General features: G+C 40.0%; 1 protein-coding gene across 1 annotated transcript in view; it reads right to left on the bottom strand.

Annotated features, from left to right (window-relative positions):
• Positions 1–12,897, bottom strand: part of MAP2K1 (mitogen-activated protein kinase kinase 1) — a 77,331-nt gene that overhangs the window by 21,563 nt on the left and 42,871 nt on the right. The window contains exons 4-5 of the mRNA XM_072809241.1: positions 7,160–7,237; positions 6,561–6,612 (exon numbers count right to left, since the gene is read on the bottom strand). Coding sequence (XP_072665342.1) covers positions 6,561–6,612; positions 7,160–7,237 — 130 coding nt within the window. The remainder of the gene's footprint in view (positions 1–6,560; positions 6,613–7,159; positions 7,238–12,897) is intronic.

Genomic DNA, 12,897 nt, shown 5'->3' with positions numbered 1-12,897 from the left:
TTTTTTTTTTAAAGCCAACAGGACATTAACCTGATGGAAACAGAGGTTTAAATGGTGCTTTAGTAGTAGGGTTACTCCTCTCTTATGACTGAAACCCCAAGACCATCATGGGAAGAAGCCAGGGAGTTTGTGTCTCAGAGGATGAGTGAAAACATGAGGAAAGAGGTCCAACCAGCCCACAAAATTACAGAGAGTAAATCACTGCTGGTTTATTGTCGGGGGTTTTTTCTCTAATTTTTACTTAATAAGATATTTACTTGAGAGAGAGAGAGCAGGTGGAGGGGCAGAGAGAGAGAGAATCTCAAGCGGATTCCACTCTGAGCACAGGGGCCTGATGTGGGGCTTGAACCTACAACCCATGAAATCATAACCTGAACTGAAACCAAGAGTTGGATGCTCAACAGATTGAGCCCCCAGGTACCCCACGACACTGCTGTTTTTAAACTACTAAGGGTTGGGCTGATTTATTCATTCCACAGTGAAAACTCATTGAAATAACCACTAAGCTTTCAACCAGAAAATTATCAGCAAGTAGGAATAAAGAAAAGAAAAATGTACAGCCAAGAAAAAGCCCCCGCAGGTTTCCCCATTTCACCTCAAGGACATAATGAGAAGAAACAGAGTTTAAATTTCATCAGGAAAGAATATATTTAGACCAGAGGAAAAACTTACTGGCAGCAAGGAGTCTCACTATCCCATCATCACCCTAACCCAGGTTTCTGGGAATCATCCACTCATTGTTCTTCTTGCTCAGGAATCGCGTTGTGCAAGAATACCATTCCACAGCCCAGGCCTCACAGTGAATTCTTTCAGGGCTTCTGGAGAAGATGCATGACAGCAGGAGTCTGAAAAGTGGAGCAGTTAGGCCAAGCTGCCTGCTGCAGACACTGCTCATTGGAGGAGAAGTCCTAGTGACTTCCCCTTCTTGGCTGGGCAAAGAATGAACTCTCCACCAAAGATAACTGTCCAGAGACCCATCTGGCTCACAAAGCAGCTCTTCTTGCCAAAGAGCAGTAACTGCAGAGCCAGAAAAGAAATTCCTGAGAAAGTGGGGGCAGCATCAGGCAGAAGGAAAAAGCAAGTTGGTTATTCCAGGAATGAGCTGCAAGTTTCCTCTCTTTGGAACAGAAATAAAGTTAGAGCTCTCCATCAAAAACCCAGAGCACGGTACAGTGGGGAGAGAAAAACTCAGGCCTAGATCAATGACTGTGTTAGAGGCAGGAGACACTGTTGATTCCTGTGTGTTCTGACACCTGTTAATCACACATCCACCCATTTAACAACTCTTTGAGGGGCAAGCTATTCTCTGTTATACTAGAGTCGGGATACAGAGATGAATGTGATGTGTCCCCTGACTTGAAGAAACTCACAAACTGGTGAAAGAAAAACAAACTCTCAGCTAGGGTTTCGATATCTGTAAAATAGGCAAAACAAACCTATCACAAGGTTGCTGTGACCAATAAATGAGAAAAGTAGCTAAAGCACATAATACAGTACTTGGTACATAACAGGCCCTCAATAAATACTCATTATTTATTACAGTAAGAAAGGGATGGACACTGTGCCAAAGGAATACAGACGCAAAGCACTTAATTTGCTCTGGGAGGGGACTGGTTCATGGGAACACTTCTTGGAAGAGACGTCTGAACTAAACAGTAACATTATTACTATAGTAACAACATAACTAAGCCAAACAGTAACATTATTTATTAATGATTTATGGGAAGCAGCCCTTTAAATCCTCACAAATATACCAAATATGCATATAATTTGCAATTGCTGCCCTTTGGCATGAACTCTCCTCATTTAACGGATGAATAAATAACTCAAGAGTTTATATTCCCTGTATGTAAGAGAGTTAAGATTTGAACTTTAACTGGCAGATTCCCAAGCCTTGGGGCTATACCTTAAAAAGATGAGCAGACTTAGCCTAGAAAAGGTAGGAGTATGAGGGACGCGGTAGGGTTGGGAAGTAAACATTCCCAGGAAAGGCAGTAATAAGAGCAAAAGGGAGCAGCACACAAAGGTACAGCTGATAAAAGAAATTCATCCTCACTGGGTCTCAATTTCTTCGTACATAAAGGCAGAAGGAAGGCAATTCACCTTTGTTAGGCCCCTCTTTACGCAAACCATTTTGCTAATTGCTTTCCTTATGTAATGTCCTCAATCCTCACAGCAACCTTGAAGTAGGCAAGAGGATTCTATTTTATAGATGATACACTGGCTTTCCTCCACCAAATCCTTCTACAACACTGACTGGTCGGTCCCTCATGGATTCTGCTGAGTGAGAATTATGTCCTTTGCAGCCCTCGAACGTAGCCCCTTGCTCAAGAAATGTTCATCTCTCCCCCCTCTTTCAGCTATTCCTATTTCCTAGAAATAAGTACAATAAAATATTCTATCCAGGAACTCAGAGGTCTTTAAAAAAAAAAAAAAAAAATCAAGGTCTATATACTACTAGAAAACTGCTCCCCCACACCAGTCATACCGTACCTCCTTATTGACACTTTTCTTGTCACTAGAAAAAGGACAAAATAGTAGCTAGTGTAGTTATAAAGTAGAAAGCTTTCTACGATTTTGCATTTTAAGTGTGTAGTTTGATGCGTTTTTGAATAAAGCATACAATGGTAAACCCACCACCAAAATCAGGATTTAATATTTTGATTACTCCAGAAAGTTCCCTCATATCCCTTTGAGGGAGATCCCCACTCCAGCCCCCTGACACCCTCAGGCAACCACTAATCTACTTTATTACTATGTTACTGTGGATTAATTACATCTGTCCTAGATATTCATATACATGGAATCCTACCCTATGTGTTCTTTTGTGTAGAGTTTCTTTTACTCTGCATGTTTTTGAGATTCATCCAAATTGTATCAATAGTTCACTCATTTTTATTGTTGAGCTTCATTCTGTTGTTTAAATCTATCAAGATTTGTTTATTCACTAATCTAGTGACCAATATTTTGTTGGTCCTAGTTTGGGGCTATTGTGAATAAAGATGCTATGAACATTTGTGCACAAGTCTCTATGTGGACAAATGTATTCATTTCTCTTAAGTCAATAGAGAGACAAGGGGCTAAGGGATTTGTTGTATGGTTTAATTTTAAAAAACACTACAAAACTCTCTTTCAAAGTGCTTGTCCCTTTCCCTGGTTGCTTTTAAGAAACTTGCTTTATCACTGTTTTTGACAACTTCACTTTTTGAGGAGGGTGTTTGCTTTTTGGTTTGTTTTTTTTGTTTGTTTGTTTGTTTTGTTTTTTACAGTTTTATTAGTATATCATTTTCTCTCTCTTTTTTTAAAGATTTATTTATTTATTGGAGAGAAAGAGAGAAAACAAGCCCGAGGGGCAGAGGGAGAGAGAGGGAACCTCAAGCAGACTACCTGCTGAGTGCAGAGCTTGAGATGGGGCTTGATCCCACTCATGACCCAGAGATCATGACCTGAGCTGAAACCAAAAATCGGACATTCAACCAACTGAGCTACCGACCGAGGCACCCCTATTGGTTATGTGATTTTTAAATAATAAACCCCAAATACTTGAAGTGTATCATTTGATGAACATATGTATGTTATCATCACCACAATCAAAATTATCATACCCAAAAGTCTCCTTGTGCCCTTCTGTAATCCTGCCCTCCTCCTTCCCTCATTCCCCAAGCAGCCACTCGTTTGTATTTCATCACTACAGATCAGTTTGTAATTTCTAGAATTATATAAATGGAATCACATGATATATGCTCTTTTTTTGTCTGTTACATTTTTCATGTATCAATGGTTTATTCTTTTTATTGCTGAATAATATCCTAGTGTATGGATGTACCACAATTTGTTTAACCATTCAACTACTGATAGATGTTTGGGTTATTTTTAGTTTTGGGTTATTACAAATAAAACTACCCTGACCAGTCATGTACAGGGCCTGAATGGACATACGCTTTCATTTCTTTGAAGAAAATCCTGAGTGAAATGACTGAACATAGAGTAGGCACATACTTAACATTTTAGAAACAGAGGAGCTGTTTTCCAGCATGCTTGTACCATTTCACATTTCTGCCTACAGTGTCTGAGAGTTCCAGTTGGTCTGTATCCTCAATAACACATGGGTAGTCTCTAGACATTCCAGTAGGTGTGAAGGGGTATCTCACTGCGAACTAAATTTACATCTCCATAATGACAAATGTTGTTCAGTATCTTTTCATGTGCTTATATGCTATCCATGTTATCTTCATTAGTATGACATCTGTTCAAAGCTTTACCCATTTCTCTAATTGGGTTGTTTATCTTTTTATTATTAAATTTTAAGAGGTCTTTATATAATTTAGACAATGCCACTAGACAGATACAGGTTTTGCCAATATTTTCTTAGTCTGCGGCTTGCCTCTTTGTTTCTGTATCTTTTGAAAAGCAATGTTTTTAATTTAGATAAAGTTCAATTTATTGATTTTTCCTTTATACTTCTCCATGCCTTTTGTGTCCCATTTAAAAACACTTTGCTAAAACAGAGGTCATTAAGATAGTCTATGTTTTCTTTCAGATGTTTTATAGTTTTAATTCATACAGTTAGACCTATGATCCACTGAGAGTTCATTTTTCTTTATGATGTGAGATAAGTGTGAGGGTTCATTTTTGTACATAAGAATATACAACTGTTCCAGCAACATTTACTGGCAAGATTATTGTTCCTTTATCGAACTACCTCAGAGTCTTTGTCAAAACTCAACTGACTACATATATACATGTCTATTTCTGAATCCTTCCATTTTATTCGATCTGTTATGTTTAGCTTCACACCAACACAACACTACTGACTATCACAGCTTTATAATAAATCTGGAAATCAGGTAGTCTAAGTGCCCCAATTTTGTTCTTCTTCTTCAAAGCCGTTTTGGCAGTTCTAGGTCCTTTGCATTTCCACATACATTTTGTATATAATTTATGAATTCTACAATAAAGGTTACTGGGATGTTCAAGAGGATGGCTTTCAATCTACAGATCAATTAAAGCAAAACTGACACCTCAGCAACACTGATAGCGGTGGTAGTTGCATAACAACATGAATGTATTTACTGCCAGAAACATATGCCAAAAAATGGTTAAAAATGATAAATTTTATGTTATGCACATTTTATAGTGTTTGAAAAACCAATTCCAATTTTAGAATTTATCACCTAATCTACAGTAGCTGGCCAGCCGATTCCATCAGCCCTCCTCACTCCTCCTCAGCTCTCCCTCCTTACACTTGTCACCATTAGCACCCCACAGCTGAAGAGACATAGTCCACAGCACTGTGTTTCCCTCTTTTCTGTCTTCTGGCTTACCTTTTTTTTTTTTTTCTAATAAACTTTACTGAGGTGTAATTTATATACCATAACATATAGAGACTTTAGCAGAAGGTTTGATGTTTGATAAATTCATGCATGCATCTACCACCACGATTAAGATACAACATTTCCACCACCCCCAAAGTACCCTTGCATGCTGCTGTTAATTTCTCCTCAGACCCTCAGGCAACCACTGATGTACTTTCTATCACTACGGATCTGTTGTTGCTTTCTCTATAATTTTATATAAATAGAAACAGTTTGTACCTTTTTAAGATTTTATTTATTTGAGAGCAAGACAAGGGAGAGAGCAAGAGTGGGGAGAGGGGCAGAGGGACAAGCAGACTCCTTGCTGTGAGCACAGAGCTCTATGTGGAGGCTCAATGCGAGGCTTGATCCCAGAGAATCAACCCTGAGATTCTCTGAGAATCATGAACTGAGCTGAAGTCAGATGCTTAACCAACTGAGCCACCCAGGCACCCCTAGTTTGTACTGTTTTGTATCATGATGTTCTCATCCAGTATAAATGTTTTTTGAGGTTCAGCATCAGTAGCCTTTTTCTTTTCGTTGATGAATAATATTCTATTATATGGATAAACCGTAATTTGCTTACCTCTTTGCCAGTTGAAGAACACTTTGGTTTTTTCTACTATGTATGCTTTAGATATCTGTATAGGAGTCTGTATGGACATATTTTTTCATTTATCTTGGGTAAATATCTAAGAGTGGTCATATGGTAAGTGTATAGGTACTTTTATTAAAAGAAATCAGTTTCTTTTATACTCAAACTCACATTCAGTCAGTCATGGCCTTGGGCCTATGTACTATCTAGTCCAGTAGGCAGATGGTGACACTGGTGGATAGGTAACTAAGTTCCCACTTGGGCTTACTGGGTGACTGCCTGTCAAAGCTTTAGATAACAAGTGTAAGCCAGGCCAAAACAAGAGTGGGACTTGCTCTAGCCATCAAACTAAATAAATAGTGAGAGACTTGGAGAGCCTGGCTGGTTCAGTCAGTAGAATATGCAACTCTTCATCTCAGGATCATGAGTTCAAGCCCCATGTGGGACATAAAGCTTACTTCAAAGCTAAACAACTAACTAGTCAAAGACTTGTTATAAAAATTAAAAATACTATTCAATGGTTTTTACACCAAAACAGAACACAAAAGAAGATACAACAATTTTTCGATTTCAGCTACAATTCACAATATAACTAGCAAGAAACTTCTCACCTCTGTGCATAATCTTGTGCTTCTCTCTCAGGTATGTCAGACCTTTTATTACCTAGAGGAAAGACAATGTCAAAAAATGAGAAACTTGAAGTGGTGGTGGTTAGTCAGCCTCTGTATTTTAAAATGATCTAGAAAATATTTCATCTAACATCACAAATTTGCCTTTTTCCCTTATTTTTAACTTGTATTATCAAGAAACCATCTTTTCACATGGCATATAGTTATTTTTAAGCAGCATTGATTATTGCAAGTTTAGACAACTTCAAAAACCCCTGTGCTTGAATTTGGGCTTTTTCCTAAAGCTGTGATATAAAAAGAGGCTTTCTCATGCCACAAATGGGAATTCCTTTGGACACCCTGTCCTATTTCTGCAGATGCAGATTTTAATATAGAGAAAGTCACTTTCCTAGTTCTGACAAGAGAGAAAGAAACAATATTATATCTAGAATATAGACAGGGAAAATTCCAGTGAGAAAACCCTATTTTTCTTACAAACTTTCCCTTGATTGACTTACTATCTTCCTCCCTTGTCCATATCCTGCCAACTCATTAACTTCTCAATGAGAAGACTTGGAAGAAAAATTGTACAATATACTCACAGCGATGCTAACTTTTCCTAGAATTTGTTCAGGAATTCTTCCAGCTTTCTTCAGGACTTGATCCAAGGAACCCCCATCCTAAGAAAAATAATACCATCCCACTTAGTGACAGCATCTCAAACTATTCTTTCAAGTGTTAAACTTCAGCAGAGGAGTGAATCCCCCATGTGGCAAATCTCTCTGGAAGGGAACCCTTTGATTTGTTCCAGACCTCAAAAGATAGAAATGCAAAACACTGTGCAAGGGATCAAATAACCAAAAACTCAAATCGTACAGATAATCATTAAGTGAACTATCAATTCAGGGATCAAAAGAAGCCTGTTGGGGCTTCTGGCTGGCTCAGCCGGTGGAATGTGACTCTTGGTCTCAGAGCTGTGTGTTTGAGCCTCACGTTGGGTGCAGAGATTACTTAAAATGTTAAAAGCAAAGGTTTGCACTGAACTGACAGAACAGTATATGGTTAGGACCAGAGGTTCTAGAGGCAAACTGTCTAAACTTGCATAGCACCAACTCTGCTGCTTACTATCAAGGGAACTGGGACCATGTTACTTACAACTTGTAAAATGGTGATATTTTAAGGCTACTATAATAATCATAGGCTATTATAAGTATTAAATAAGCTAATACATATAAAGCACTCAGAAGAACTCTAGCCCATACTAAGTGCTCGATAAATGTTAGCCATTTTATCACCAGCATATAAGTCACAACTTGTATTTGGTATTATTCGAAAAAAAAAAATCATAGTAAAATCAAAAGAAAAATGTCACAGAAAGCAATAATTTGTTCCACAAATCCTACCAAGTGTCATGAACTGTGTTAGTTTCTATGGAGGACAGAGATATAAAAAAAGACCTAGTTTCCATCCTCAATAAATGTACAGGGGCACCTGGATGGCTCAATTGGATAAGCATCTGCCTTTGGCTCAGGTCATGATCCTGGGGTCCTGGGATTGGGCCTTGAGTTGGACTCCCTGCTCAAAAGAGAGTCTGTTTCTCCCTCTCCCTCTGCCCTCCCCAACCTGTGCTCTCACTCTCTTTCAAATAAATAAAATCCCTAAAAAAAAAAAAAGTACAAACAAGTAGGGTAAATATATAATTCCTAATATAACAAAACAGAATAAATTCTTAATTGTTACACACGCAGAAGAGAGAAGTAATACTGACTTCACTTTAGAAAATGCTATTTGTTGGCTAAAATTAACAATTCAGGAAACAACAGATGTTGGTGAGGATGTGAAGAAAGGGGAACCCCCTTACACTGCTGGTGGGAATGTAAACTGGAGTAGCCACTCTGGAAAACAGTACAGAGGTTCCTCAAAAAGTTAAAAAAAAAAATAGAGTTACCCTATGAACCCGTCAGTGTACTCTAAGGTATTTATCTAAAGGACACAAACAAAGTGATTGGAAGGGGCACCTACACCCAATGTTTATAGCAGTAATGTCCACGATAGCCAAAACATGGAAAGAGCCCAGATGTCCACTGACAGATGAATGGATAAAGAAGATGTGGTGTGTATGTTATATATACACAATGGAATATTACTTAGCCATCAAAAATAATGAAATCTTGCCATTTGCAATGATGTGGATAAAACTAGAGGGTATTATACTAAGTGAAATAAGTCAGAGAAAAACAAAAATATTATTTCATTCATGTGAAATTTAAGAAACATAGAAGGGAAGGAAAAATAAACATAGAAGGGAAGGAAAAATAAACCAAGACCGAAACAGGGAGACAAACCATGAGAGACTCTTAACTACAGGGAACAAACAGAGGGCTGCTGGAGGGGTTGGGGGTGTGAGTATGGGGTTCCTGAGTGATGGAGTGAGCACTGGGTGTGATATGCAATTGACGAATCTAAACTTTACCTCTGAAATTAGTAATATGCTATATGTTAATTAAATTGAATTTAAATTTTAAAAATTTTAAGGAAAAAAAAAAAAAGAGGGCAGCCTGGGTGGCTCAGCGGTTTAGCACTGCCTTCAGCCCAGGGCATGATCCTGGAGACCCAGGATCGAGTCCCCCGTCAGGTTCCCTGCATGGAGCCTGCTTCTCCCTCTGCCTGTGTGTGTCTCTGCCTCTCTGGAATAAATAAATAAAATCTAGAAGAAGAAGAAGGAGGAGGAGAAGGAGACGGAGGAGGAGACGGAGGAGGAGACGGAGGAGGAGGAGAAGAAAATGGCATTTGAGGGGTACCTGGGTGGCTCAGTCTGTTAAGGGTCCAATTCCTGTTTTTGGCTCAGGTCACATGATCCCATAGGTCATAAGATCAAGCCCCACATTGCTCTCCACACTTACAAGATGTCTGCCTGAGATTCTCTTCCTTTGCCCCTTCCCCCCATCAATAAATAAAATCTTAAAAAAAAAAAAAAAAGATGGAATTTGAGTTACAGTCTTATTCAAAGAATGATTTCTGTACCTGGAATGGGGGAACCATGGGGTGGCGGGAGGGCAGGGGTAAAGAGTAAGAAAGAACAAGTATTTCAATTAGATCAAAAGCAGAAAAGCATCAAACTGTTTAGTCCTCCTGGGATGACGTGTGTTTTACTTCACCATGGGTGCATGAAGAAATGCAGAGATGGGTCAGGCCAAGAACCACCACCTGCGGCCCAGTCACAGTGCCCCACCAAAGAATCAAGACTTGCCTTTGTGATGGAGACAGAAGGCAAGGAATCCAGGCTGCCTGCTTTCAGTGAAAACCACAGCAGCTGAAGGAAAGGGCAGGGAGAGTGTGAAGGAGCTGATCAGCAGGAGGTGATACAGGCCAACCCTGGGCTGAGGCAGTAGAAAGGGAGAATGAGAGACATGACACACATGGGGTGTGAAGTCAGTCTCTCGGGCTCACATGCCAGGGCCTTCCCATTCATGGATTCTACACTGCAACCTAAGATCTTGGAGAAAAGCTTCACTCAGGGAACCCTGATGTAGTGAAGCAGGCCAGGTTCATACCCCTATGGCTTCAAGTGCTGCCAATTATCAGCCATAATTTAAAATCGCCCGCAGAAGTAGAGACAATTCCTGCAAACTCAGACTGATTTTTAGATTTACTGATTTTGAGAAAGAGAGAGAGCACGCAAACACTTGTGAGGGGGGCAAGTGGGACAAGAGGTAGAGGCAGAGGGAGATAGAGAGAGAAACCTAAGCAGACTCCCTGCTGAGTGCAGATCCTGACTCAGGGCTTCATCTCATGACCCTCAGATCACAACCTGGGCTGAAATCAAGAGTCGATGCTCAACCGACTATGCCACTCAAGTGCCCTGTTTCTTTGTTCAAAGATTTACTTATTTATTTTAAGAGAGAGAGAGAGAGAATCAGACTGCTTATCTCATCTATGCTGAGCACTTACCAATGTTATCCATCATTTATTAATCACCCCTATGAAAGGCATAACAATGTGTGAGAAACTAGGGATAGAAAAAACTATAAATACAGAAAAAAGGGCACCTGGATGGCTCAGTGGTTGAGCCTCTGCCTTTGGTCCTAAGATCAAGTCCCACATCGGGCTCCCTGCAGGGAGTCTGCCTCTCTGTGTCTCTCATGAATAAATAAATAAAATCTTAAAAAAACAAAAACAAAAACACTCTGCTCAGGGAGACAGAATATTCAGTGAGGCCAGGCACCTTAAATCCTCCTCTGAAACAAGGTAGGAAATAGCTGAATAAGGAGAACAGAGATCACTACAGGTACTCAGAGGAGGAGGAAGTGATTCCTGGACAAAGTGGCTAAGGGAAAAGCTGGCAGCAGGAGGGACATGGACACTGTCTGTCTGAGGTGGCAAGATGTGGCCAAGCAGAGAGACATCTCTGTAAGCCCCCTGCCTCCAAAACCACCCAGCCTCAATGACATAGGGAGCATAAGGTCACAGAACAAGGCACAGCATGATAAACAAAATGACAGAACATAGTCCCACTTTGGTAGACATAAAAATATGTTTGTGTTCACACACAAAACCAGAACATCCAAAATGTTACCAACAGTTATTTCTAGTCTAGGCTGTAAGATGAGAGGTTTCTGTTGCATGGTAGTTTCTTTGTGCTTTTCTATTGTTTGTAAGTTTTCCACATGATAAATATTTTTACCTTTTTAAATTATTGAACTCCTTTATGAGAGTGGGGAATTAAACCTACAAATCAATTAATAGTACTTACTAAGTGTCCAGTCTGTGAAAGGCACTCTAAGATATATAATACTGCTTTCTTTCTTTCTTTCTTTTTTTTTTTTAATTTTTATTTATTTATGATAGTCACAGAGAGAGAGAGAGGCAGAGACACAGGCAGAGGGAGAAGCAGGCCCCATGCACCGAGAGCCCGACGTGGGACTCGATCCCGGGTCTCCAGGATCGCGCCCTGGGCCAAAGGCAGGCACCAAACCGCTGCGCCACCCAGGGATCCCTACTGCTTTCTTTCTAAAGGAGATGAGAAAATAAGATTCGTTCAGGATACAGATCCCTCAATAAATGTCTCCTAAAACAATGCTAAAAATAGATTATTCACTTAAAAATCCTATGCTTATTAAAAGGAGCACTTGAACCAATCACTTTCTGTCACAGTCAACTCTGGATCACAGATGCTGAGGGAAAACAAAGTAGTACAGGTTGTGTGTGAATTCTCAAATGTACACTAGTACCCCAGAACATAGTGTGTCTTCTAATCAGAATCCACAGTGCATGATGGAAGATTCTGAAATTCAATCTAAAATTTCCCATGTGCCAGAATTCCCACAGACATGAGAGTAGAATAATTCATCTAGAACCAAACAGAAATCCCCTATAGACCCATTTATTTTCCCAGAGTCCTTGGAGGAGCCCTACCCAAGCTGTGATCCAGGCTGAGGTTTGAGTCACTCCGTGAGCCTGGAGGCCTTCACAATGCTGCAGGACCCTGGTGGCCAAATCAGGGCATCAGAGTCCAGGTAGCCACACCCAAGTTAGCAGGCTTCCAGAAACATGATAGCACCTCTCAATTTCCTTTACCAATGGGAAGAGGGACTCCAGTGCAGAAAGTTTCCAAGCCATTTCTCTTTTGCTTCCAGTTGGATGTGGTTTCAGATCCTTTGTTTGATCTGCTTTGCCTAATTATCAGGGAGGACTATGCAGTTAAAACTAGGTAACAAAGCAACTCTGTGAAAATGAGGTTGAAATGTTAACCCCTTGGTTCTCAGGTTCCACAGCTTAGGACAGAATGCAGTCTGGCTCACTCTTTCCCTGGAGGTTGTGGTAAATATTCCTATTAAAAAAGGGAAGAAACCTTGGCTCTCTTTCCTTTCACCTCCTTCCAAGCTATAAGCAGAGTTACAGTGTGAACAATGGGATTATTAGCAAGATTTATGAAGCATGAACCACAGTCAGAATTACCCAGAGCTGCCTACAACTCACCTTACAACCTTTTAATTCTACTTCACTGTTGCCAAGGACTTGCCTTTCTTGACTAAAGCTGCTAAAATTGTGCTTATTTTTAGAAGCCAATTATTAAGTCAATGGTGCTTTTGTGAAGGTTTTCTATAAAAGAGACAAATACCTTATAAAAAAAGAGAGAGAGAGAGAGACAGAGAGAGCTCAAAAGCTTTTACTCCTGCATGAGAACCATCCACTCTGAATCCTCAGTTCTCTGGTTGCTCAGCTACCACCTGAGCAGGAATCTACTTCCCCCAAGGCAGGAGCATTCCTATTCTGATCAGGGGGCATCCGTTTACCCCTTGGGTCTCAAAAATTCAGACTGGGCAGAGCAAGCACAGCT

The sequence above is a fragment of the Canis lupus genome, chromosome 32 (genome assembly GCF_048164855.1).
Source record: "Canis lupus baileyi chromosome 32, mCanLup2.hap1, whole genome shotgun sequence".
NCBI classification, from domain to species: Eukaryota; Metazoa; Chordata; class Mammalia; order Carnivora; family Canidae; genus Canis; species Canis lupus.
This window is presented reverse-complemented; position numbering and strand designations above follow the sequence as displayed.